Source organism: Scyliorhinus torazame, chromosome 10, assembly GCF_047496885.1.
Source record: "Scyliorhinus torazame isolate Kashiwa2021f chromosome 10, sScyTor2.1, whole genome shotgun sequence".
Classification (NCBI taxonomy): Eukaryota; Metazoa; Chordata; class Chondrichthyes; order Carcharhiniformes; family Scyliorhinidae; genus Scyliorhinus; species Scyliorhinus torazame.
The window spans coordinates 51,449,912-51,476,037 of NC_092716.1; the positions used below are offsets into that span (position 1 = coordinate 51,449,912).

Sequence of the window (26,126 nt, forward strand, 5' to 3'; positions counted from 1 at the left end):
TCTGACATGTTAACTCTCCTTCTCTCTGCATTGATGCTGCCGGACCGGAGTATTTCCAGCACTTTCTTTTCTTTAAATACATAGCAGTTCTCTACAAAGATCAGTGATAGAGCTGGTGTTGAGTCTACTTACTGCAGTCCACCCTCCCTCAACGTGATTTTTATGTCCCAATAAAATTCAGGCACCTCAAGCCTCAGAGACCGCGCGATGGTCAGGATCACATGACATTGGGTGATCCTGACCTTCGCGCGGTCTCACACGAGGCATCGAGGTGCATCTTGGTTTCCTTGGCGATAGGGCCCCGACACCTCTCCTCTGCACCCCACACACTACGCACCTCGATGCCCCATCAACAGAACTTGCGTGTCTGACAGACATGCGCTGTTAGTGCGCGGGGTGGAGAGAGGGGCTGGGGTCTCTGCACGGGACCTGAGACCAAGGAAACCAAATAATGCATTTCGGGAGGCGTCTTTTCCGTATTGCAATTAGAGAAAGTGTACCTCCGTATTCGAACAGATTTTCCATACAAATTATGGTAATTCGTGCTAGTTGGCAACTCTGTGCATCCGATCAAACACTCTTCATAAAAATAGCCCAGCTTTCATTTCCATTCAAATCCATGGAAATAAAAAGCAGTTGGTTTATACAACAGACAGGTGTAAAAACTGATGTTGCAGATTAGCTAAGTGGCAAATTGAAAATCTGCCCTGCAATGTCAGAGGCTCTGTCTCCCTAATCTTGTGGTTCAAATGGTTGTAAAAGATTCCATGACACTCTTCAAAGAGAGCAGGGATTTTTTCTGGCCAGCATTCTTCCTTTAACCAATCAAAAGTCCAGGTTAAACATTTCATAAGGCACAAGCCACTTGAAATGTCACTTCCTCAAAAATTAAGGAGGTTGGTTACACTGTATTTTCCTCCCTAAATCTATGTTGACAGATATTTACTAAGCTATTGTGTACACTTAACATTCAGGCTTACATTAGATCAGCAATTCCATTATTTTACTGAGAATTGAAGCAAGACCATTTTGGTAGGAATAACAGCAAAAGGGATTATTATTTAAATGATAAAATATTAAAACATGCTGCTCTGCAGAGAGACCTGGGTGTGCTGGTGCATGAGTCGCAAAAAGTTGGTTTACAGGTGCAACCGGTGATTAAGAAGGCAAATGGAGTTTTGTCCTTCATTGCTAGAGGGATGGAGTTTAAGACTAGGGAGGTTATGCTGCAATTGTATAAGGTGTTAGTGAGGCCACACCTGGAGTATTGTGTTCAGTTTTGGTCTCCTTACCTGAGAAAGGACGCACTGGCGCTGGAAGGTGTGCAGAGGAGATTCACTAGGTTAATCCCAGAGTTGAGGGGGTTGGATTACGAGGAGATGTTGAGTAGACTGGTACTGTACTTGTTGGAATTTAGAAGGATGCGGGGGGGATCTTATAGAAACATATAAAATTATGAAGGAAATAGACAGGATAGATGCGGGCAGGTTGTTTCCACTGGCGGGTGAAAGCAGAACTAGGGGGCATAGCCTCAAAATAAGGGGAAGTAGATTTAGGACTGATCTTAGGAGGAGCTTCTCCACCCAAAGGGTTGTGAATCTATGGAATTCCTTGCCCAGTGAAGCAGTTGAGGCTCCTTCATTAAATGTTTTTAAGATAAAGATAGATAGTTTTTTGAAAAATAAAGGGATTAAGGGTTATGGTGTTCAGGCCGGAAAGTGGAGCTGAGTCCACAAAAGATCAGCCATGATCTCATTGAATGGCGGAGCAGGCTCGAGGGGCCAGATGGCCTACTCGTGCTCCTAGTTCTTATGTTCTAATAATAGTTGTTCATTGCTGATTTATTGTGTTTTTCGAATATGGGCACAATGTCTTCTTCCAAAGTACTAATACTTCACCAACACCCAGCAAATCCTTCACATTGACTGTCAGTGTCGCATGAATCTGCTCTTTGATATATTTTACCACACGATAAATATCATCTAGCCCTAGGGATTAATTACTTTTTTGCCTTTTTAACCTTAGCTTCCATCACATTAAAAAAAAAATGTACAGGATCTGGACGGCACTGGCAAGACCAGCATTTATTGCCCATTCTTATTCGCCCTTCAGAAGCTGGGGGTGAGTTGCCTTCTTGAACTGCTGCAGTCCCTGAGATGTAGGTACAGTGCTGTTAGATAGAGAATTCCAAGATTTTGACTCAGCGACAGTGAAGGAATGGTGATACATTTCCAACTCAGGGTGGTGAGTGACTTGGAGGGGAACCTCCAGGTGGCGGGATTCCCAGGTATCTGCTGCTCTTTTCCTTCTGGATGGTATTGGTCGTGGGTTTGGAAGGTGCTGCCTGCGGAACCTTGGTGAGTTCTTCCAGCAGTGCATCTTGTCGATGCACTCATCCAGGCAATTGGAGAGTATTTCATTACACTCCAAACTTATGCCTTGTAGATGGTGGACAGGCTTTGAGGGATCAGGAGGTGAGTTACTCGGCGTAGAATTTCTAGCCTTTGACCTGCTCTGATAGCCACAGTAATATGGTTAGTCCAGTTCAGTTTTTGATCAATGGCAACCCCCAGGATGTTGATTTACCAAGCAATTACTGCTGCCTGAATAAACTCTGTTTAATTTCCTTTGCGGATACTTGGGAGAATGTAATCATTCAGAATGTTTATCACGGCGACAGATTCATCGGGTAGTACAACACAGAAGGAGGTAATTCAACCCATCAAGTCTGCACTGAGTCTTTCACAGACTAATTAAGTAAATTAGTCACTCGCTCATTTTGCATATTCTCCTTTGAGTATTTATCTAATTTCCTTTCAAAGGGATCTGTATCTACCATCCTATCAGGCAGTGCATTCCAAACTCTAACTTCTTGCTGCATAAAATAATTTTTCCTCATGTCACCTCTGGTTCTTTAGCCAATCACCTTAAACCTTTGTCCTCCAATTACTGACCCTTTCACTACTGGAAACAATTTCTCATTATTTATTCTATCTAAAACATTCATTATTTTAAACAAATCCATCACATCTCCTATTAGCCTTTTCTGCTTCAAGGAAAACAACTGCAGCTTCTCTAGTCCATCCACATAACTGCAATCCCTATTGCCTGGAATCATCCTAGTATATCTGGGGCGGGATTCTCCCGTCCCCCAGCTGCCCCGCCACCATTCGCTGGTGGTACTCTTCCCGCCACTTGTCAATGGGATTTCTCATTGAAGCTATCCCATGCACTGCCAGCGGAAAAAGAGAATCCCAAAGGTCGGAGAATTTGGCCCTGTTCTGTTCCCTCTCCAAAACCTTTGCATCCTTCCTAAAGTGTGGTGCCCAGAATTGGACACAATTTTCCAGCTGGGGCCAAATTAATGTTATGTGCTCAGCCTCTGTTTCAAGCCAGTCTTTAAAATTCTCACATATTTTCTGACTGACTTTTTATTATTGAATTGCTGTATGAACATTTTACTGTTATGTTCGATGTTTGTAGGTATGTTTTTGTTTAAATCTCTCTGCCCCTCTTGTCACTCCTTTCACATTTTTGGATATTCTTTATGATTATCCCATTATTCTATCCAATTCTTCCTGCAACATATGTACTGCTCTTTTTGTTTCTATTTTACCTTTGACTTATTTGCTAATTCACCTAGGGTCATACCTGCTTTGTCTGAAGTCACAGGTTTTAAATTTTTCAGGTAATATAAAATTTGCTGACAACTCCCAAGTGATGTAACAGGTGGCAAATGTAAAGGGATTCTATATTATTCAGAGATGTGAATAAAGGAGATAGGCAAAGTAAAGTCAAACAAATTTTTAAATAGGTTAATAAAGATAATGCTTATTGGAAGGTAAAATAAGGTCACGTAACAGGTACTATTTTGGAAGGAAACGATTTGGGTATGATTCACAATGAATCTAGTCATTGTGAAGCAAAGCTATTCATCTCTATTGCCTTGGATTCCAAGTTAAAAAAGAGTTATTTTAATCCTGTATTGGTACGGCCGCATGAGAATACTTTGTGCAATTTCAAATAACCAACCTTCAAAAATAAGTACAAACAAGAACAACAGGATTGGGTGATGGGAAGATGCAACATTTGAATTGTTTACCTAGTTTCTATATTTACAAGTACCAGCATGTTTACTGTGGGTCCCTATCCTTCCCTAGTCTTATTTAGGAATTTTGATCCACCCTTGTTTGAAATTCTATTTTGAGCTGTCTAAATGCATTTATTTAAAATCTTCGTACCACCATTATACTGTGATCAATTACAAATATCCCACAGTAATATGACAAAATGGCAACCTATAATGGTTGTAAGTTTTTTCTTGGCTTCTTCATACACCCCTCCCAATTCTATATGCAAACGTTAAGGATTTTTAGTATCTAGAAGCACATTTTAAGCTTTTGAGAAATTAAAAAAATATATATATACCTTTTGAAGTCATTCACCATTGTTGTGTGCTCATCAATTCCCACTTTAGCATCAAGGTTTGCTTTTAGTTGGTCATACTTTGAGCAAAGGTTGGTCAGCTCTTGTTGAGTCTCATGTAACTCTTTTTGCTGGCTTTGTTTCTCTGCTTCCAGCAGCATCAGTTGTTTTGTCAATTTTGACACTAACATCAAAATAAAAAAAATATAGATTGAGGCATTGGTTTCTTTTAAAAGTAAACCATGGTTGATGGGAAACCAAAGTGGTGACCAATAGTATGAAAAGCTCCAGAACATGATGGACCAAACGAAAAACCAAAGCCATGCAGGATAATGGTAATTATGTTGATAATGTAGAACAGATTACATTTCTGAAATATTAGAACACACAAATATGCGATGTAGCTAGGTGTACCAAAGTCTGCTGTTATTCTAAGTTGGAAACTGTCAGGCATTGTTGAAGGAATATTTTAACACATTATAAACAAAATAAACATCAGGAGAAACACCCAAGAAGGGTATAACATAAAACAGCATTGGGATAAAATAAAATTGGCAGAAAAGAGGGGGTTAATCTGGAGTCTATTCATTGACAATTATACTTCAGGGAGAAGGGAGGAGAAAGTCAACTGATAGTAAAGAAAAGTCTAGTGGATGGTTGGGACAATTATTAAAATAAGAAAGAGTCAATTTAATTATTTTAATTCCGGCTATATTTCGCTCGGGCTCACCTTCCTGTATGTGTCTGTTATGACTGCCTTTTCCTTTGGCTTGCTGTATCTCAAGCTGCTCCATCAAGATTTGATTTTCCTCCAAAACCAACTTTGCCTGATTCTGCAACTGGTTCCTGGAAGGGCACACAAAATTGAAAGAACTGTGCTGCATCCAACTCCAAGAGCTAGAAACTAGAAACAACAATACTTGAAAAGAGATTCCAAATTAATTCTCTATTATTACTAAAAAAAACATGCTGTTGAAGCTTTTCATCTTGTACTCGTCATAACAGGCGCAAGAATGCCAAAATTTAGAATATACTGGGAGAGAAAAGGATTCTGATTTGCTGGCAAGTCAACACTGACTGGTAAATACATTGCCATGGAGAATGCATGAGAGAACTATTGTCCCCACATTGTTGGTTAATTTAAAAAAGGTGAAATGCCTGGACAAGTTCCTTTTGCCTACAGAGGAAAAGTCCCTGGGCGCGATTCTCCGCTCCCGCGCTGAGGTGCCCACACCGTCGAGGTTCACGACGGCGTGAAACGGCCCCTATCCCGACCGATTCAGGGCCCGATAATGAGCTAGGAGTGGGGCCGTGTCATTTACACGCGCCAGGCCTTGTCGCCACGTAAAGGCGGCTCCGCATACATGACGCGGCTGGCGCCGCATAACTGCCGTCACCCGCGCATGCGTGGTTGCCGTCCTCTCCGAGTCCGCCCCGCAAGAAGATGTCAGACAGATCTTGCGGGGCTGCGGAAGAAAGGAGGTCCTCCTTCAGAGAGGACGGCCCGACGATCGGTGGGCACCGATCGCGGGCCAGACCACATTTGAGGCCCCCCCCGGTGCAGGATCCCCCCTCCACCCCGCCCACAGTCCGCCCCCCCCCCAGCGTTCCCGCGCAGTTCCCGCCGGCAGCGACCAGGCGTGGACGGCGCCGGGGGGAACCTGCCGTTTTGACCTGGCCGCTCAGCCCATCCGGGCCTGAGAATAGCAGGGGTGCCGGAGAATCGCCATTTTGGGTGTCTCGGGCGATTCTCCGGCCTGCACAGCGCGGAACTCGATGGGGCCATTCTCGCCGCTTGGGAGAATCGCGGGAGGGCGTCGCGGGAAATTTTGGCGACTCAGGCGATTCTCCCAACCGGCGCGGGAGCAGAGAATCCCGCCCTATGTGTATGAATATATGTAGCTTCCAGTAAGCGTTAGTTGAGCTCTGTTACTGCCAATAGGTACTTTTAAAGCATAGTCACTGATGTAGTATTGGGAATGAGCAACCAGTGAGACTCAAAACGGTAGCACAGTGGTTAGCATTGTTGCTTCACAGCGCCGGGGCCCAGGTTTGATTCCCAGCTTGGGTCACTGTCTGCGGGGAGTCTGCACATTCTACCAGTGTCTGCGTGGGTTTCCTCCGGGTGCTCCGGTTTCCTCACACAAATCCTGAAAGACGTGCTTGTTAGGTGAATTGGACATTCTGAATTCTCACTCAGTGTACCCGACCAGGAGCCTAGGGGATTTTCACAGTAACTTTATTGCAGTGTTAATGTAAGCCTATTTGTGGCACGAATAAAAATTATTAAAATATGACGTGTCTATCAACTTGCCTATACTTTCCGTTACAAATTTGAAATAGATTTATTTCAGCCTAAATCTTTTAGTTGTTGGCATGAACGTTTAATGGCTATGTTTTCATGGTCCTTGTATTTTATTAGTCTGTGCAAACCAAGTCATATTACTGGTCAACCAGTTGATAAAGAAAAGCTAAAATTTATCAGGTGCAAGGGTGATGATTAGTGATCTTCCCTTTTCAGGTCTAATTGAGACATTTGTCTTATTGCAGCACATGGTTGAGTGGAACTTGTGTTGCTGGCTGGTAGCATGCTCATGAGGTGGTGGTGGAGTAGAATTCCAGTCCCTTGACTGGTGATCCAGAGACCCAGGGTAATACTCTGGGGGCCAGGGTTCAAATGTTGCCATCGCAGATGGTGGAAATTGAATCGAATAAATATCTGGAATGAAAAGTCTAATGATGAGCATGAAACTATTGTCAATTGTGCTAAAAAACCAAGCTGGTTCACTAATGTCCTTTCGGGAAGAAAATTTGAAGTCCTCACTTGGTCTGGTCTACATGTGACTCCAAATCCACAGCAATGTGGGTGACTCTTAAATGCATTCTGAAAAGACCGAGTAAGCCACTCAGCTGTAACAAAACTGCCACAAAGTCTAAAAGGAACAAAACAGGACTGACTACCTGGCATCGACAACACAAACCCAGTCCTCTGGGGGATTGTCCCAAAATTGGGAGAGCTGACTGACAGACTAGCCAGCAACAGCCTGATGTAGTCATATTCAAGGATTCATACTTTACAGATAACATCCCAGACATCACTAGCACCAGCCCAGGATATGTCCTGTTCCACCAGAGGTGACAGAACAGCAGTATAATCGGGAGGGAGTTCCCCAGGGAGTCCTCAACACCAACTCTGGACCACATGAAGTCTTATAGCTTCAGGTCAAACATGGGCAAGGAAACAATCTACTGATTACCACGTAACATCCACCGTCAGCTGATGAATCAGTACTCCTCCATGTTGAACACCACTTGGAGGAAGCACTGAGGGTGGCAAGGACACAGAATGTACTCTGGGCAGGAGACTTCAATGTCCATCACGAAGAGTGGCTCGGTAATACCACTCCTGACCAAGCTGGCCATGTCCTAAAGGACCCTGTTAGACTGGGTCTGTGACAGGTGGTGAGGGAACCAACAAGAGGGAAAAACATACTAGATCTCATCCTCACCTACTTGCCTGCCGCAGATGCATCTGTCCATGACAGTATCAAAAGGAGTGACCAGCACACATTCCTTGTGGAGACAAAATCCTGTCTTCACATTGAGGATACCATCAATCGTGTTGTGTGGCACTCTCATCGTGCTAAATGGGATAGATTCGGAACAGATCTAGCACCTCAAGACTGGGTATCCATGAGGCACTGTGGGTCATCATCTGTAGTCAGCCACAATCTGTAACCCCAAGGCCCAATATATCCCCTAGTTTACCATTACCCCTGGAAACAGGCTGACAAGACCCATAGGGCTAGAAAAGAAACTGCCAAACGAAGCCCTGGCTGAATTGATATTGTCTGCAAGAGCACTCATGTCAACACAAACTATATGGATTTTGTGAACTCACGTTTACACAAAAGAACAAGACTATGCTATGAATATGTAACTAACTTCGAGACACAGGTGATCAACTTTGTAGCAGGACGAAAGAAGCCATAATGGCTCCATAATGGGCAAATAACTGGTCAGACAAGAGTGTTTCAGAGGACAATGGATTGTGATTGAATCACCCTGGCTGATTAACGAGTTTAAGTACAGATCGGACAATAGAACTCAAGCCAGGTGTGGGTATATACCTATCATTCAGTGCAAGCAGAACCAGTCGAAAAGAAGGAACATCAGAACAAATCTTCTGCAATAACCTGGGAGTCCTCCAGGCACAGACATTACAAGGAGGAGGAGCCTTGGGTTCCCAGCCCAGGGAAGATATCCACATCGAGTGATCATAGTTTCGCCAGCCTCCTTCACTAAGTATGGGTAATACCTAGAGCTCAGCTGTGAGTCTGAGTCATATTTTGTGAATGAGATGATTGTGAATAAAATTGGGTTAAACCATAAACTTATATGTCTCCTTTGTTCATCTCACAAAGAAAAGCACCTGGGTAAAACGTTCAAGTAATAAACTGGTCGAAGTGTCTGTGGATTTTACAGACAACAAACCAAATCAGGGGATCCAACCCTGGTTCAATGAAGAGTACAGGAGGACATGCCTGGAGCAGCACCAGGCATACGGAAAATTAGGTGCCAAGCTGGTGAAGTCACAGCATAGGAATACTTGCATGCCAAACAACATAAGCAGTAAGTGATAGACAAAGCGAAGCAATCCCACAACCAACGGATCAGATCTCAGCTCTGCAGTCCTGCCTATCTAGTCAGGGCAATTAAAGAACTCACTGGAGGAGGAGGTTCCTCAGATATCTCCATCCTCAATAATGGAGGAGCTCAAAACATCTGTTTAAAAGACAAGGCTGAAGCATTTGCAATAATCTTCAGCCAGAAGTGCCGTGTGAATGCTCCATCTCGATCTCTTCCAGAAGTCCCCAGCATCACAGACGTCAGTCTTCAGCCAATTTGATTCACTCCACATGATATCAAGAAACGGCTGAAGGCACAGGATATGGGCTTTGGCAATATTCCGGCAATAGTACTGAAGATTTGAGCTCCAGAATTTGCCGTGGCCCTAACCAATCTGTTCCAGTACAGCTAGAACACTGGCATCTACCCGGCAAGAGTGTCTTTAAGACAGAAGTTGATAAATTCTTGATTTCTCGAGGAATTAAGGGCTATGGAGAGAGAGCGAGTAAATGGAGTTGAAATCAGCCATGATTGAATGGTGGAGGGGACTCGATGGGTCGAATGGCCTTACTTCCACTCCTATGTCTTATGGTCTTAATGTGGAAAAATTCCAACGGTATACCCTGTACAAAAAAAGTAGGACAAATCCAACCTGGCCAATTCCTGCCCGATCAGTATATTCTCTATCATCAGTAAAGTGATGGATGGGGTCATCATCAGTGCTATCAAGTGGCACTTACTTAGCAGTAGCCTCCTCACTAGCGTTTAGTTTGGCTTCTGTCAGGGTCACTCAGGCCTGACCACATTACAGCCTTTGTGATATGGTATGAATTAAGTAATGGCATGATGGGAAAACTGGTCAATGGGAAGACTGGTCAAAAGATTTGATACAATATAAGAAAGGCTGAAACTACTCATTCCAGCTCACCAGGCCCATGTAAAGAATGCTGCCCTAACCATTTTCAGACTAGTATGGCTGTCGGCCAACTCTGCATAACTTGAAGTCTGAAAAGATCAATGAAGGTCGGGCCATTCCAAAACACCGGACCTCGGCAACTCCTGATAAAACTAACTCGTCATAACCCAGGGCTGTAGGAATTAAAACAAGATAAGTTCAGGAAGAAACAAGTCTATTCCGACCTTTCAATGTTCCCTCCAAGGACCAAATAATGGTATGAGTGATATGACCAAACGTGGTCTGGTCTATGCTTCCGTTTGTATTTCCGATCAAACTCCTGACTATACTGTTGTCACATAATCTTCATAATGATAATGTATAAATATTGAGCTAATTCTCTGCGAAAGCGCGGAACTCGTGAAAGACTCAGCAGTTTTGTTGACTGCTCTCTGACTTCAAGTTTCAGCCATTACTGCATGCAGTTGTTTTCGAAAATAAAGCTTGTTATTCTGTCTTAACGAGTGTGTTGATTCTTTCTACTACAGAAGCGGGAAAATATTGACTTTGACACCTTGGTTCAAACATGGACAAAAGAGGGGAAGTGAGATTGGCTGCCCGTGACATCAAGGAAGCATTTTATTGGCAGCATGATGGCGCTGTGGTTAGCACTGTTGCCTCAGGGCGCTGAGTTCCCTGGTTCGATCCCGGTTCCGGGTCATTGTCCGTGTGGAGTTTGCACATTCTCCCTCTGTTTGCGTAGGTTCCACCCCCACAACCCAAAGATGTGCAGGCTAGGTGGACTGGCCATGCTAAATTGTCCCTTAATTGGAAAAACCAAAAAATAAAGATGCTGTTTTGGGCAAAGTGTATTCACGGAGTTTAGGATGTAGATAGATTTAGATTGGAGGGGGTAATTTATTGGGTAATGGATAACCATTATTGCAGTTAATTGTAAATGTTGTTCCTGACTGTTATCTTTCTAGTCCTGTTTCAAAGTTTCATAAACATTTTGGTATTTGGATAATTTCTAACAAGATTGACCCCTTTCCTCACTGGGTTTCATCTCTTATCTCACGTTCTTTCAAATCGCAAAAATAAATTGTTCAGAACCAGTTTATCTTTCGGATTTAGGATGCCCTCGCATTGAAGATCAACAGGATTCATCGCAGCATGACAACACATACAAGAAGACTCCAAGTTCATGCTCCCAAAATCAATGTTCTATGGTTGCTTCGACGAATATTACTTTTAGAAGGTAAAGAGGGTTTATGGAAGAAAAGAAAGCAACTAAAGAATTATCCTGCCTATCCTCACAAGCTATGTCAGAGCTATGGCCTGCAGTTCTAGGGACATTAATGATCTGGAAGAAATAACTGACGGCACTGTTGCTAAGTTTGCAGATGATACAAAGATCTGTAGAGAAACAGGTAGTATTGAGGAAACAAGGGGTCTGCAGAAAGATTTGGACAGGCTAGGAGAGCGGGCAATGAAGTGGCAGATGAAAAACAATGTGGAAAAGTGTGAGGTTATGCACTTTGAAAGGAGGAATTTAGGCATAGATTATTTTCTAAATGGGGAAATGTTTAGGAAATCAGAAACACAAGGGGACTTGGGAGACCTAGTTCATGATTCTCTTAAGGTTAACGTGCAGGTTCAGTCAGCATTTAGGAAGGCAAATGCAATGTTAGCATTCATGTCAAGAGGGCTAGAATACAAGGCCAGGGTGGTACTTCTGAGGCTGTAAGGCTCTGGTCAGACCCCATTTGGAGTATTTTGAGCAGTTTTCGGCCCCGTATCTAAGGAAAGATGTGCTGGCCTTGTAAAGGGTCCAGAGGAGGTCCACAAGAATGATCACTGTAATGAACAGCTTGTCGTATGAGGAACGGTTGAGGACTCTGGGTCTGTACTCGTTGTAGTTTAGAAGGATGAGGGGGGATCTCATTGAAATTTATAGGATACTGCGAGACCTGGATAGAGTGGACGTGGAGAGGATGTTTTCACTTGTAGGAAAAAGTAGAAGCAGAGGACACAATCTCAGACTAAAGGACGATCCTTTAAAACAGAGATGAAGAGGAATTTCTTCAGCCAGAGGGTGGTGAATCTGTGGAACACTTTGCTGCAGAAGGCTGTGTAGGCCAAATCACTGAGTGTCATTAAGACAGAGATAGACAGGTTCTTGATTAATAAAGGGATCAGGAGTTATGGAGGGAAGGCAGGAGAATAAGGATGAGAAAAATATCAGCCATAATTGAATGGCCGAGCAGATTAGATGGGCCGAGTGGCCTAATTCTGCTTCTATGTCTTATGGTCTTATGGGCAAGAAAGTAACATTCAGTGTCACTGCCATCTCCCTCCACATGGCAGGAAGCATTTTTTTAAAAGTTTCCTCCAATGGAGACACAGCAATCTCTCTGCTTTGCTGAATCTCATTGAGAAGACCCTGTAACACAATCTCATTGAAATGATGAAGTCTTATTTTCTGCCTAGTAATGTCCTTCTTTGGCTAACTATACTAGATATTCTGGTGGAAGATATTATTTAAAATTGGGACAAAGAACAAGAAACTATCGAGTTGAGCTATGTGATTCCAGTCAACTCAGTGACCCAAACATTCTGCTATTTGTATCCTATTACCTGAGCTTTCTGCTGCACATTTCGGCCATAGTTGTCTTTTGCATTCAAATTTAAGAACATAGCAGTCTATTATACAGGCTTTGCACTACCAAGCCACTAAGGCTAAATGTGCTACCAACAACATTTTAGAGGGTTAGTATTTCAGAGCACTGCAGGTCTAAGTGCTGATTCAGGGATGCAAAGTCAAACACAGATAGCCTTGTGGAACTTCAGGACTGCAGCCCAAGTACTATTTTTCTGCTAATCTGCAATGCACTGCTAAAGGACTGACAGGGTATAGTCACTGCAAGTCAAAGCATCTGGTGCAGTTTAGTTTGTCATACCACTCTCTGCTGCTTATCGCACCAACGCTCTCACGCTGCTGATGAAGCTGCTTATTCTCTCTCACCACCTCTTCCACTCGAGCTCTGAAATTCTTCATTTCCTTCTGTGAATGAATAAATAAATAGAGATCAGGTAAAACAATCACGAATAACTAAAGACAGAAAAGTAATTAAGAAACTTTCCTTCAAATAAACATCTGCATTGATTCCCGAGTAGGATTTAATCCGTATCAAATGTTTGGCAATGCTAATATTTGTTGATTTAAAATAATATATATTGAAACAATTTATATTTATGATGGATTCTCATGTTACTTTGACAGTTGAATGTTCAGAAAAAAAAGTTTACAGTTTAGGTTAATGTCGTCTCATGTGTGATGTCAGACTAAGTCTCATGTTCCCTAACCAATTGCAAATACTGTATTTAAAGTCAGCTTTGGAGTGTTACTCTTTTTAGCCTTAGTTTATTAGCTCTGATTATGTCACCTTTACACACGAGTCGCCAGGTATCTTTCTGATACCGCCACGTGGTTCAAGCTCGAGTCATGATTAATAAGTCAGCACACCGCTTAGTAAGATTGAAATCAACGGTCATTTATTATATACAACAAGTAATGTTTACACAATAATCCTACTATCTATATAGAAACCTATCACTACTGGCCAATACTTAACTTTAGGAAGAGCCCACCAGGTCAGGGAAACGAATGGCTTATCGAATCGGATCTGGCCCGCGGGATTCAAAAGGCTGATACAGGTCGATGGCTAGGAGTCTTTATCGGATAGCGATCGCTGGATTCAAACTTACAGTTGCTGGTTGATGTTCTTGCGAAGGTCTCGAGCAGGCGAAGAAGGGAGAGAGAGCGATCTGAATTTGGCCCCTCACTTTATAGGGCCCAGGGGCTTCCCGCCTCTCGGGGCGGCCCTTGACCCTGAGTCCCAAGTGATTGGACTTGTTCCCAATCACTGGGTTTGATACGTCCAATTGCGAGGCGATTCCCCGATCGGGGGTGGTCGTTCACCTGCCTTTGTTTCGGCCACTGCAGGCACCAACAGGTCTGGCCCGGTATTCAATTGCTAATATGTTGCAATTGTTCCCGGGGATAGCCGATTAAACTGCAGATGTCTGGGTTGATGGGCTGCTAATAGTCCTGAGTACAACTGCAGATGTCTGGGTTGATGGGCTGTTAATAGCCCTGAGTATTGATCTAGGCCGACTTCTTCAGAGCCGAATATGATATTCTGCCTGCAGCTGTCCGTTTGTGTCCTGTTGCCTGCTTTTCCCATCAGCCTTTTCGGTTAGCCATTTTAAATCGGGTTTTGGCCAAATTAATAGGGAAGCAGCCATTTTACGTGGTTACATTGGAGGGATGTTTGGATGCATTGGTTTTGCGCCACATTCAGTTGTCCTGAAGGCTATGTTCTCTTCAAATGTCAAAATCACTTGTTGACATAGACTTCCCTATTGGGTAATATCCAAGAATATTTTTCCCCCCTCATATATTGGGATCTCGGTTACTAGCTCTGAGGTTGACTTTCATATTGCCTTCATATCCAAGTTTGGGATGTCCTGTGGTGCAGGTTCCCATGCTCAGCTGGCTGTAGAGTACTACCTTTGTATGAAATTCTCTATTTGAACCACATGACCAACTGTTGCTAACTTTTGGTTGGTTCAATTTGCTCTGTTTTATAACCTTTGCTCCAGAGTCGCCAGGTATCTTTATACCGCCACGAGGTTCAAGTTCAAGTACTGATCAATAACTCAACACACCAATTAGTAAGATTCAAATCAAAACACATTTATTATACACAGTCAATCGCTACTACATAGAATTTACATAGCAGAAGGAGGCCATTCAGCCCATCGAGACTGCACCGGCTCTTGGAAAGAGCACCCTACCCAAGGTCAACACCTCCACCCGATCCCCATAACCCAGTAATCCCACCCAACACTAAGGGCAATTTTGGACACTAAAGGCAATTTAGCATGGCCAATCCACCTAACCTGCACATCTTTGGACTGTGGGAGGAAACCGGAGCACCCGGAGGAAACCCACGCACACACGGGGAGGATGTGCAGACTCCGCACAGACAGTGACCCAAGCCGGAATCGAACCTGGGACCCTGGAGCTGTGAAGCAATTGTGCTATCCACAATGCTACCGTGCTGCCCACTGGGCATGCATAAATTCTACTCAATAAACTATCTCTATCACTAACAGGCCTATACTTAGCTTTGGACTGGCCCACCAGATCAGGGGAACAAATGGCCTTTCGTTCGGGTTCTGAAACTGCAGGATTCAAAAGCTGGTATGGACTGGTAGTTAGGAGCGCCTATCTCATAGCGTGCGTCGACTGGAGACTTACTTGGTTGATGCGGCAGCTTGGGCAGTTCACTTTCAAGGGTTGATTCGCTGCTGAGTGACCCTGCCAAGAAGGACGATTTGAACTTGGGGACTCTCCTTTATAGTCCCCAGGGGCTTCCCGCCCTTCGGGGCGGACCCCGTACCTGGTTCCAAGTGATTGGACTGCGTTCCGATCACTTGGATCGATTTCTCCAATACTGGAGTTGTTCCCTGATCGATGGGCGGTCCCTGAGTGTCCATTGGCCTTCCTCTGTCTTGGCTCCTGCTGGCGCCGAGGAGTCTGGCTTGGCCTTATCAACCTGAAGTGTATCAATTGTGCCTGCTAATCGCTCATTACTATGCAGATGGCTGCTGGTTTCAGTGCTGTCTGGTTTTTGTAAGTTCCAATACACAGGATTTCTGCACTTGCTCGTTTTTGCCTGTGTTGGCTGAATTACCCTTTAGTCTTTGCGGTTCTCCATTTTAAGTCGGGAAGTGGCCAACCCAGGTGGCTACACAACTCAACAAAGTTGAGCTCTGATGAGCATGCTCTAGATGCCAAGTATGCAGCACTTTGCACAAACCTTGGTGTTGGGGATTTTGTTGTGCCATATGATGTTGCAAATAGATTGCAGACAGCGAGAGTGGAATCCTTCTAGCTGCTTTATGTGATGCCAGTAGGTTATCCAAGTTTTCCACACATAAAGAAGTGGTGTGAGAACCACTGCCTGGTTGACTTTGATCTTTGTTCTGAGACAAACTTCATACACTTCCCAAAGTCTGTAAATGAGCATTCCAAACACTGAGCTTATTTTTGCCAGGTGGTGTTTCGTTTTATTATCCAATGTAGTGTTATTAGAGAGGACACTCCTTATATTTACAATGATGTGGAAATGCCGGCGTTGGACTGGGGTGAGCACAGTACAAAGTCTTACAACACCAGGTTAAAGTCCAACAGGTTTGTTTCGATGTCACTAGCTTTCGGAGCGCTGCTCCTTCCTCAGGTGAAGAAGGAGCAGCGCTCCGAAAGCTAGTGACATCGAAACAAACCTGTTGGACTTTAACCTGGTGTTGTAAGACTTTGTACTATATTTACAATCTCAGGGATTATAATCCCAGCCAAACTCATATCCAAACTCCAAAACCTAGGAGCTGGCTCTTCTCTCTGCAACTGGAACTCGACTTCCTGACCCATAGGCTACAATCAGTAAGGATAAACAGTGATGCCTCCTCCACTATAATCCTCAATACCGGGGCCCCGCAGGGCTGCGTACTTAGCCCCCCCACCTATACGCCTTATACAAGTTTGCTGATGACAGGACCGTACTGGGTCCAATCTCAAACAATGATGAGTCACAGTACAGAAGGGAGATAAAGAACCTAGTGGCATGGTGCAATGATAACAATCTTTGCCTCAATATCAGCAAAACTAAGGACCTGGTCATCGACTTCAGGAAGCAAAGTGTCGTACACACGACTGTCTGCATCAATGATGCAGAGGTGCAGATGGTTGACAGCTTCAAATTCCTGGGTGTACACATCGCCAACAATGTGTCTTGGTTCGCCCACATCAACTCTACAACCAAGAAAGCACAGCAGTGCTTATACTTCTTCCGGAAACTAAGGAAATTTGGCATGTCCACATTGGCTCTTACCAATTTTTACAGATGCACCATAGAAAGCATCCTATCTGGTGGCATCACAGCCTGGTATGGCAACTGCTCGGCCCAAGACCGTAAGAAACTACAGAGAGTCATGAACACAGCCCAGTCCATCACGTGAATCCGTCTCCCATCCATTGATTCTGTCTACACCTCCCTCTGCCTTGGGAAAGCGGGCAGCATAATCAAAGACCCCTCCCACCCAGGTTATTCTCTCTTCCAACCTCTTCCATCAGGCAGGAGATACAAAAGTCGAAGAACATGCACTAACAGGTTCAAAAACAACTTCTTCCCCAACGTTTCCAGATGCCTGAAATACCCTCTTATGGACTGAACAAATCCCTCTTACGCATCTTCTCTACTGTTGCTAGCACTATACTCCCTATGCTTCACCCGATGTCTATGTCTGTGTATTTACATTGCGTATTTATCATATGCCCTATGTTTTTTTCATGCATGGAACGATCTGCCTGGACTGTATGCAGAATAATACTTTTCACAGTACCTCGGTACACATGACAATAAATCTAAATCTTTTTACACGAATCCTTTAACATATTACATTTCACAAAGGTGGAAACAACATCAAGTGGTAAGAAGAATTAGTCATGTTACCTGAACAGTTAGGTTGAGAGTTTTTTTAAAAAATTGAGATAAAGGTAACAAGGGAGGTTTACTTTCCATGAATGAAGGACTCATAAGGTAAATGGCTCTGCCATTGATGGTGAATGGAAAGGGGAGCAGGAAAAGAGGACAGAGTCAGAAGAGTAGAGGACATGTGTAGGCCTGCAGAAGGTTACATATATGGGGATGCACGAGACTATGAAAGGAATTATAAACAAAGACAATAATTAATGCTAATACTTAATATTCAATTTACAGGAGAACAAAAAGCCAACTGAGGTTAATGAGGACAGAAGTGTAACTTACTGTGAAACATGTTGGGGTGGGAACGTTCTGAAGATAATTGGGAGTCTATGCAATATGGAACATAAAAAGTCAATGAGTCAAATCTGGTGGCAGCACGGTGGCGCAGTGGGTTAGCCCTGCTGCCTCACGACACCGAGGTCCCAGGTTCGATCCCGGCACTGGGTCACTGTCCTTGTGGAGTTTGCACATTCTCCCCGTGTTTGCGTGGGTTTCGCCCCACAACCCAAAAAAGATGTGCAGGGTAGGTGGATTGGCCACGCTAAATTGCCCCTTAATTAGAAAAAAAAAGAATTGGGTACTCTAAAAAAAATTTTTAAAGTCAAATCTGGATGTGACATGGGCAAGAGGCGGGGGAGTGGTGTGGTGAGGAAAAGCATTATTGATATGACAATGTGGGCTGACGGAAGAAGCCATTGCAGATGATGTGTTGGCTATTGCGTTAAGCAAAATGTGTGTTGTCCAATCAGAGTATTACCGTGGCTCATCCACGTTGGGGCTTACTCCGCAATAGACCACTCCAAAAGGAAGAAGCCTTTCTGATTGGATACAGGGGCTTAAGGTGTCCAACTTTAAATCTCGATATCGCCAAGCATGGAGTATCACCCAGAAAGATACTAGTAACTGAATTATTTCTGCATAGCTAGTGTTACAAGGACCTACCCTTGGGTACATCATCGGATTGTGTTGTCATCTCAGTTAAATAAATAGGACATGCATCCACCACCAAGAATGAAACCAAGAAGGTGTTTACAAACCATACACAAAATTGTCCCAACATCCAATTAGAATGGCACACAGTACCTGGTCCTCTGGGGATTCAGGTGCTGATAGGTGCCATCTCCACCCTGAGATTATACAATACTCGTTACTGTTCCACGTCTGATCTTTTGCTTCAGGTACTTTCTCCCAGGAAGGCCTTTATATATACTTGTCTCCATATATTTGTAAACGTTCAAATGACAAAGATATCGCAAATCTGGAGACGAGCTGGGTGAGGTACTTGTGCATTTTAATTCCCAGGAAAGGCATGAGGCTGTTGTTACCTTCTGTCCACTTTCCTCGCAAGCCCATTACTAATCTGAACAATTTTTGATCGGTGTGCCTCTGGTCAGTTCCATGAATTCATTTTTCAGGTGCAGGTATTTTTGATGTTTCCTGGCCCAGGCTTTCTCCAACGAGTTGTTGTTTGTCCTGGTACCATGTCACATCCACGACCAACTCTCCTTTCAGCCAAATTTGGAGATCAACTGCTGTAACTGGTTCAGGATGTTGTGTCTTTTGATTCAGGTATTTTTGATGAATGGGCACGCCCCGGAGGTGTGCACCAGGGACCTGAAATGGCCTCACATCTCCTACACAATTTTATGGCGTTTAGGTGCCCCGTGTCAATGTTGGCCTAGTGGGGTAAAAGTTGCAATGGAAAAGACCATTGATTAGTCTTGACTATTTGATTTGTAATAGGTTTTCAGCCAGGTGTTTGACATATAGTCGTTACCATAGTGTTACTTAGCATTGGAGCTTGGTCCACTTGATGAATTCAATCTCCCTCCATGCTGCATATTTATTTCCAGGTTTTGGTTTTATAGACTGTGTAATGCCTGTCCATTACATACCCAGGATCATATGTATCTTGAGGATTTGAATCCTTTGGATAGGTCATAGTTCAGCTCTTTTTAGACTCTCTTTTCCAATTCCAATCCAATTTTCCAACTTAGACCCCCATTTCTGCTCAGTCACCTCATAGCCAGGGTCAATTCTCGCTTCCATGTACTTTTCCGTATCTCCATTTGGCGTGTTTCCTAGGTACTTTTCTGTATCTCCAAGTGGTGTGTAAATTATAGGGCTGCATCTGAATTGCTAGTACTCCCTGTAGTTATATAGGTAGGTCTTCCCTTGATGTATAAAGTGGGAACTGTTACGTGTTGTAGCATATGGCTGGCGTTGTCAAGAGACTTCAGACTTTGTTATGAACAAGAAGATGTGTATTAATAAAGAGTAGCTTGGTACAGGAGGTTTTGCAGCACTAGACTGCATTGGCGCAGAGATCCAAGTACTTACATGCTTACTACATGACTGCTGGATATATTCTGCTTGAGAGAGGACTCCGCCCTCTGGAGTGATCACTCCGTTCCCATTGGTCCCTCAAGTCAGGTGACACGCTTCTGCTCTACTGTCTTAAAGAGACAGTCACCGCAAACACGACATTCCTCCACTACTTTGTTTATACAGTCTTTAAAATCGATTTACTTAAACCCCATATTCAAAATAAACATTATACACACAAGTTAGACATTTGTAAATCGATGTAGCTATTGTTCAATGATGAAATCTTGAGGCTTGATTTGACATAACACTTCAACTCGTAGCCTTGAACTATGCACAATTCCACAGTTCCGGGGGGTAATTAATTGACACTATATCAGGCTTGCTGTTTTCAGAGTCCTAGTTTCTAGGCTACGCTGACCAAAGACTACATACTTCACTTTGCAGACGGTGTCACTCTCCAAACCTTCGTTGATAGTTTTCTCTGTCATGTACCTTACTTTACAATGCATGCAGGTACCATCATCACAATACAAAGCAATCTTACATCTTGACAGGTCATTCAGAAACTCTGTCACATGTGAAGGAATGGTAATGGTACTCCGTTTCTAGTACTTAGGTTCCCCTACCTTTGGGAAAAGATGTTGACTATCTACCATATCTATGTCCCTCATTATTTTATAGATCACCCTTAAGACTCCTACGCTCCAGGGAAAATAAAGTCCCATTCCCATTCTATCCAGCGTCTCCTTATTACTTAAACCAACGTGTGACCTCCACCTATATGTCGCCACCGGAAGTCTCTCTTCTCGGATTTTCTTGTCCTTTGTCCCTTCTTGTAGCTGCTGCATTAAATGTGGTACAACAGTAAATACATTACTGCTATAAGACTATCACCTTTTTTTTTAAACTGCCATAGCTGCCATTTTCCAAACTTCAATTAAATCGGGTACTTACAGGTAGGCTGTGCCATCCAAATGATCCACCTCGCCGCTAGTATGTTATGTATTGTAGCTCCTAGTATTTTCAAGACATTTCAGACTTTGTTCAGAATAAGGTGGTGTTTATTAATAAAAAGTAACTTGGCACAAAAGGTTTTGCAGTATTAAGCTGCCTTGGACCTAATTTGGGCGGGATTCTCCAACCCCCCACCGGGTCGGAGAATCCCCGGGGGACGGTGTGAATCCCGCCCTGCTGTTGGCTGCCGTATTCTCCGACGCCGGTTTCCGAGTGGTTTCACACCACGCAGGTCGGGGGCCGTTGGCAGCAGCCCGCCCGGCAATTCTCAGGGCCCCAATGAGCCGAGCGGCAGTCTGTTTTTGGCCAGTCCCGACGGCGTGGGTTACGCATGGTCCCACATGGCGGGACCCGGCAGGTAAGTCGGCTGGGGCGGCCCTCCGGTGCGGGGGGGGGGGGGTCCGGCCTGGCCTGCAATCGGGGCCCACCGATCTGCGGGCGGGCCTGTGCCGTGAGGGCACTCCTTCCTTCCAAGCTAGCCCCTGTAGGGCTCCGCCATGGCTGGCGCGGAGAAGAGAACCCCCCCCCCTCACATGCAGCAAAATACCACGGCCGGTCTGCGCATGCGCAGAACCACGCTGGCGGTTCCGCACATGCACAAAATCAAGCCGGCCCTTCGGCGCATGCGTGAACTCCCGCAGTCCCTTCAGCACCGGCTAGAGCGGCGCCAACCCCTCCGTTGTCCACCTAGCCCCTGGAAGTGCGGAGAATTCCGCACTCTATGATGCTGTTGACGCTGCAGTGGTTGGTGCCGGTTCTCCCGCCGGTGTGGGCACTTAGTCCCCAGAAGGAAGAATCCCACTGAACATGTTTACAACTTGGCTGCTAGATGTATTCTGCCTGAGAGGACATCACCCTCTGGGGCTGATCACTCAAACGTGGTTCCCATTGGTCCCGCAAGTCAGCTGGCCCTCTTCTGCTGTATGAAACTCACGGAAGAGGGACCTCCGGTGACGGCAGGCGGGAGCACAATGGAGAGCTCCCGCTCGGGAACGGCATTTTCGGGGCTTTAAGCCCGGTCCCAGGGTCCACGGAGGCGGCAGAAGCAGGGAGAAGACACGGAGGAGGCACAGTGAAGACACAGGAGGGAAAAAAACCCAAAGAAAAATGTCAAAAAAACGTCCGAAAAAAAAACCAGCTGGAGGTCCGTCGGGGAGTGGAAAGGTCACCGCGGGGTCACCAGGAAAAATGGAGGCTGGAGCACCAGGGAAGGCCGCACTGCTTACGGTTGAAGAAATAATCAAGGTGATGGCTGCGGAATTTGAAAAGCAGTTGGCGCAGATTGCGAAATGCATGGAGACGGTGAGGAAGGAGATGAGGGAGGTTTTGAGCGTGCTGGTGGAGGAGGCGGTTTCCCCGGTGAGGACGGAGGTGGTGAGCGCAGTGGCGGAGGTGCGAGAGCAAGGGGAGGCGCTGAAGGAAGTGAAGGAGACGTTATTGCAGCATGGTGATCAACTTGCCTCGATGGGGAAAGAGATGCGGAAGGTGATGGATACTAACAAGGATCTGCGAGGAAAAATGGAAGACCTGGAAAATAGATCCAGGGGACAGAACTTGAGGATTGTGGGGCTGCCCGAAGGAGTTGAAGGACCGAAGCCGACTGAGTATTTTGCCGCGATGCTAGCGAAACTATTGGGGGAGGGGCAGGATACCTCCCGATATGAACTGGATCGGGCTCATCGGTCGTGGAGGACTGTACCAAAGGCGAGTGAGCCGCCAAGGGTAGTGACTCTGTGCTTCCGTAGGTACAGGGTTAAGGAGAAGGTCCTGAGCTGGGCCAAGCAGAAGCGGGTGGTGCAGTGGGCTGGAGCTGGTATACGTGTATACCAGGACTTTACGGTGGAGCTGGCAAGGAGGCGGGCTGCCTTCAACCGGGTGAAGAGGGCACTGTACATTAGCAAGGTGCGGTGTGACATTGTATATCCAGCGAAGCTGAGGGTGACTTACAAGCTCAGGGACTTTTATTTTGGAACGGCGGAAGCAGCGGAGGAGCTTGCGAAAGCAGAAGGACTGTGGCAGAACTGGCAAATTGAGGAATGGCCATGTGCCGATGTAACCTCATGACTGTATTTTCTTCTTTTTTGTATCACTGCGCGCGGGTGTAGAGACTAAAGGAGCCAATGTGGTATATATTTGGACAAGGGAAGGGGGGGGGGGGGGAAGAAGCTGTGTAAGATTAAGGGCGACTACGGGTAATCCCTGATTCCTTTTTTTCATTTGTTTATGTAAACATGCGGGTTGATGTTTGGGGGTTGGTGGGTAGATGGGATCATTGTTATTATGGGGACTGACATATCTTGCTGATTATTGTTTATTGTTGATGGATGTAAATGTGGGAGAAAATGTGAAAATGGAGAATTTTTAAAAAATTTTTTAAAAAGAAACTCACGGAAGGCACCTGGGATTTTCAAAAGACTGGATAGAACCATTAGGAAGTCTTATTAACTGTTTTCTACCAGCACCAGTATACCTCATGTGCTTGCATTGCTGCATCCTTTTCCCGTAATCGGTCTTCATAGGCCAAAAGAAGGGGTGACAAGTACTTCGTATCTACCTGAGAGATAAATTATGTTTAATTTTACTATCAATTTTAAAAGGGCTGAGACTGAATAGTACTACACACCATAATACTGAAACGTGTACAACAGAGAACATCTCAATTAAATTGCCTCTCCCAGGACTATGGCTACAGGTGGGGTTTAGTGGGGGGGGGGGGGGGGGGGGGGGTGGTGGTTAAAGAAGTGTTTAGTCATAATGCCCAATCTTCATAGTGTAGGGCAGGATCAATGAACCATCTTGTCTTTTCCTGACCATTAATTTTGAACATACATATTTCACATATACCAGTGAAGTACAAAGAGAACAAGCTACGCACCAGTTTGAAGTGACTTTGAGCTGTTACAATCTCAGTCTAAAATAATATATGAATATGCAAAGATTAACTGATCTGGTTGCAAATTACATGGTTTAATATGAAGGAATGGTAAATATTAATTCAAGGGATAGAATTCCACAATACTTCGGGAAAATGCGCAAGCACTGCAGTCCACAATTTGTACTTGATGTAGACACACCCCAATTAGACCCACTGTAACAGCCGGAGCTTATTATGTATACAGAGCAATCTCTATGTGATGTGACCCCACTGCTGGATGCTGGTGCCAATACAATATTGTGGTTTCATAGAATGACCATGTTAGGATTTAAACTGTGTTATCAATCAGTTTACTAGACCGCTACTATGCTTTCTTTGAGAAATGAAGGATCATATCTAGAATAATACTTCTGTACATACATCTAATCTTTTGTGTGCACAGGAGTATTATGAGGGAGAGGAGGCATTTATTTACTGATAAATTGGTGTTAAAAGTACATTCAATAATACCTGGCAGGCTGAAAAAGTGTGGCACAGGTTACTTTATTATATGGGCAGAGTATAAAATTGGCGGTGGATTAATTATCTCCTTTTTCCAAGTCAAATTTCAAACCTAATAAGCAATTTTCAATACATACATAAAATGCACATTTAAAAACTGAGGTATTACTACGAAACAATGGTTTCATCCTGGAAATGTTTTTATATAATTTTATAGTTCTAGGCCTCTGGTCCTGGAATAATCATAATAGCAATACTCATACTAATTTGAATAAGTTGAAACAATGACTAGACAGTAGCTTTCAATAGGTCAGTGTTCATTAATTTCATGATGAGAAATCAATTTATTGCACACTTGAAGGGAAAGAGGATATCTGTAACAGATTAGAAACTAGGCCATAGCTTTACATGGGAGCTCAGGGGAATGCATCAATTTTATGCTGCACACAAAATCCTGAAATTCTTAGAATTCTTTTTTGATTCTAAAACATGGCCAAGGCTAAAAATACAAATACAAAATTTATAAATTGCACATGTCAAGCTAAACTTGTTAAAATCGTAAAATGTAATGTACTTACGAGCCAGGGTGGTGGTGGTCCTGATGCTGGAATGCAAGAACTATGTAATTCCTGAAATAAATGCAAGAATTAGTTATGCCCAGAGTACTAATTTATAGACTAGCAAGTCACCCAGGGTGGTGTCAACAGTACATGAGAAGATATATTGTTTTGGAAGAAAGTAGATTAGATGGAGCACTGGCTTATTGAAGCTGAGACAATGTGGCTTTGTTACTGACTTTGGAAGGCCTGCAGTTGTAATTAAGTGAGAGTAATTAGAGAGTAGTTAGTTGTGACAGCTGTTAATACTGGCAAGGAAAATATTCAGGTTTTTTGTGATCGGCAATAACCTAAGTATAGCAGAGAAAGTAAATAATAGTGCACAGTTAGGAGCAGAGGAAGTAGATAGAAGTTGGGGAGGACTAGGGAAATGTAAATTCTGGGAAGGAAGAAAGAGGAAGGGCAGAACAGGGAAAGAGGAAGGACAAGAGAGAATGGATAAAAGCTGGAGGGGAAGGCGAAAGCCGGAGGTGAGGGCAGGGTAAACAAGAGTGGAGGGGCGACAGCAAGAGGGAGGGTGAAAGCAAGTGGAGTGGTTTGGGACGTGGGAGGGAAGAGAGAAGGCATTCAGAGTCCCTTTGCTTCAGATATACAGCTCACAAATGGCTTTTTTATTCATTAGATGTGTGTACCGCAGGCTGGGCCAGCATTTATTGCCCATCCATAATTGTCCTTGAACTGAGTGGCTTGCTAGGCAATTTGAGATGCCGTTTAGGAGAGAAGAGTATTCCCCCCTGAAAATCATCAGCAGACCATATGGTGAAGTTTGAGGAGGCTGTACCCAGTCTCCAACCTCACATCCATGTAGTGTGGTGCATGGTCTAAGATTACTATTGCAGAGTATTCTGCCCCCACTACCCCTGGAAGAACTGACTTTCCCATAACAAAGAAGTCTATACGGGAATAGGCTTTGTGAACATGGGAGGAGAAGAACTCCTTCTCCCTCAGATGGTTGAACCACAGGTTCCCCCACCTGCTCCATGAAGGTGGTTAGTTTCCTCACCATTCCTGATGTGGCCCCTGATCTGGGGATGGACCTATCTGTCTTTGGGTCCTGTAAACAGTTAAAAGCTCCTCCTCCCCCACAATCAGTAGGTGGGAGTCGAGGTTGAGGGATCTCTGTCATGGTCTTTTTAATGAACTTGGCGAAGTCCCAGTTAGGGGTGTATATGCTAACTAATACCACTGGGGCCCCTTCTAGGACCCCGCTAACCATGATGTACCGTACC

At 44.3% G+C, this 26,126-nt stretch overlaps 1 protein-coding gene across 3 annotated transcripts in view; it reads right to left on the minus strand.

The window, feature by feature from the left end:
• Window positions 1-26,126, minus strand: part of cep89 (centrosomal protein 89) — a 174,539-nt gene that overhangs the window by 67,033 nt on the left and 81,380 nt on the right. For 2 of the 3 annotated variants that reach the window (XM_072518097.1, XM_072518098.1), the window contains 5 exons: window positions 24,859-24,909; window positions 23,375-23,458; window positions 12,910-13,013; window positions 5,156-5,271; window positions 4,429-4,609 (listed from right to left, as the gene is read on the minus strand). In XM_072518097.1, the coding sequence (XP_072374198.1) occupies window positions 4,429-4,609; window positions 5,156-5,271; window positions 12,910-13,013; window positions 23,375-23,458; window positions 24,859-24,909 (536 nt within the window). The remainder of the gene's footprint in view (window positions 1-4,428; window positions 4,610-5,155; window positions 5,272-12,909; window positions 13,014-23,374; window positions 23,459-24,858; window positions 24,910-26,126) is intronic. The other variant, XM_072518099.1, reaches the window with a different exon arrangement.